The following is a 2,284-nucleotide window of genomic DNA, read 5'->3' as shown; positions in this document are numbered from 1 at the left end:
TATATATATATATATATATGTGTAAATAGGTATATATTTGTGTGTGTATGTATGTGTCTATGTTTGTACCCACCACCATCGATATTGGTGTGCTTACATTCTCGTAACTTAGTGGTTCGGAAAAAGAGACCGATAGAATAAGTACTAGGTTTACAAAGAATAAGTTCTGGGGTTGATTTGTTCTAGCATGGCCGCAATCAAATGACTAAAACAAGTAAAAGAATAGAAATATAAAAGAATTTACAAATACATCTATCGTTTTATTGGCAAATCCACTTACACAGTTTTGGCTGACCAGGGGCTATAGAAGACGCTCACCCAAGCTGCCAGACAGTAGGACTCAAGCCGTAACTAGGAAGTAAGCGCCTTACCAGACAGCTACACCTGAGAACCATATTGTGTACGTATTGAGAACAAGTCTGTGTTTTATTTGTTCGAGTAGTATGTCTTTGTCTCCATATTTGTTCGATTTTTCTCTTTTTGTTTTCTTTTGTTTTCTCTTCTTTTCTCTTCACACATTTTTCGCTTCAGTTCTTTGCAGTTTGAAACACTTTAACTTCCCGCTCGTCTCATTAAGGTTGCTGAAATTTCATCGTCTCAACTATACACACACACACACGCGAGTGCGCGCACACACATACGCGCGCGTGTACACATACGCACATACGAGCGGACTTATACACACACTGATATATATATATATATATATATAAACACCACACACGCACACACACATATATACATATAGGTATACTTGTATGCATGTGTGCATGTACATCTCTCTCTCTCTCTCTCTCTCTACACACACACACACACACACACACACACACACACACACACACACACACACACACACACACACACACACAAACATATATACGCACAAACATACAACATACGGAAATATATATATACAGGCGTTGCTCGCGTTTAGTTTGAAGTCTGCTCTGAACGAAGTAGCGTATGTTTAACAGCATTTCAACCGTGACCATCTCGTCGTGTATTCAAAAATGGTAGTGCTTTGGACGAGGTGTATTATGCGAAGCCTTCCCTTTTTAAGATGTATGTGTGGTTCGAGCGTCATTTAGATATAGATCAATCACAGACAACCCGCGACCCACAGGTCGCAGGAATCTCCGAACGGTACGCCAACCAAAAAGTTAGCATCACTAGTTTTTAATACTGTGACCTGTTTGATAAAGAGCCATGTCACATGCGACTGACTTTTCGAAAAATGTTACCCATGCTTACATATATATATTTTAGAACGTGCCAGCACGAAGTGCAGAGACTTCAACCGTTCACCTCGTAACACAGAGACAGGTAAAAATAAAAATAAAAAAAGAGTCAAAACTACTGAAAAGACGCAACGAAATTTTAGAAAAATAAAGGAGGAAATACGTGGAAATTTTTACCGGTGAATGTGTTAAATTATAAGGCACCAAAAGAGAATGACAAAAGTAGATATGGGAAAAAGGAAGAAACTGCTGTCCACAATGAAACACCTGGAATAAAACCAACCCCTAAGCTCCAAATCGTCAACCAAATCCCAACACTTAAAGACTGAAATATACCACTTTACCTTATCTTCATCACGTTTGTAAAATGCCGGACGTGAAGATAGATTTTATTTCCTTTCCAACATCATCAAGTTATTCGAATGAATCTAGAAACATCGAAAGAGGGAATTGCAATACAAAACAATCTGGGTCAAAGACCGATTACTTACCAAACTGGATTCGATCCTTCAGCAACCAGACGGAGTTCATGAAAAACTGTACTTTACACGGAGTTCGTTATCTTTCATTAAGCAATACTTTTATCATTAGAAAGTAAGTTTTCAGAATTTTTTCTGTTTTTTGCATTCATCACCATCTTGTTCTTCTTTTCTCTCTCTCCTTCTCTCTCTGTTTCCCCCCTCTCTATCTTTTTCTCTCTCTCTTTCTTTCTCTTTCTCTCTCTGTCCATTTAACTCTTGTTCTCTTTCTCTCACAAACTCTCCCTATCCACCACTACTTGTCTCTATCTTCCCCGATCTCCTACATCTTTCTCTATCCCTCAGTATCTTTTCTTTGTCACTCTTCCTTCCTTCCTTCCTTCCTGCTTTTCTTTCTTTTCTTTTTTCTTTTCTTTTCTTTCTTTCTTTCTTTCTTTCTTTCTTTCTTCCAACTGATTTTCAAAATAACTAATCATACATGTTTGCATGCGAGTGTTAGTGTATGTGTGTGTGTGCGTGTGTGTGTGTGTGTAGGTTTGCGTGTTTATATACATACACACATATACA

The 2,284-nt window shown here is 38.0% G+C and overlaps 1 protein-coding gene across 1 annotated transcript in view; it reads left to right on the top strand.

Moving 5' to 3' along the window:
- Positions 1 to 921: 921 nt before the first annotated feature.
- The window catches only part of LOC106875529 (acid-sensing ion channel 1C), a 28,277-nt gene continuing 26,914 nt past the window's right edge, over positions 922 to 2,284 (top strand). The window contains exon 1 of the mRNA XM_052976880.1: positions 922 to 1,832. Within this exon, the coding sequence (XP_052832840.1) occupies positions 1,606 to 1,832 (227 nt within the window). The 5' untranslated portion in view covers positions 922 to 1,605. The remainder of the gene's footprint in view (positions 1,833 to 2,284) is intronic.

The sequence above is a fragment of the Octopus bimaculoides genome, chromosome 26 (genome assembly GCF_001194135.2).
Source record: "Octopus bimaculoides isolate UCB-OBI-ISO-001 chromosome 26, ASM119413v2, whole genome shotgun sequence".
NCBI classification, from domain to species: domain Eukaryota; kingdom Metazoa; phylum Mollusca; class Cephalopoda; order Octopoda; family Octopodidae; genus Octopus; species Octopus bimaculoides.
Note: the sequence above shows the minus strand (reverse complement) of the source record. Positions and strands in the feature narration are given on the sequence as shown.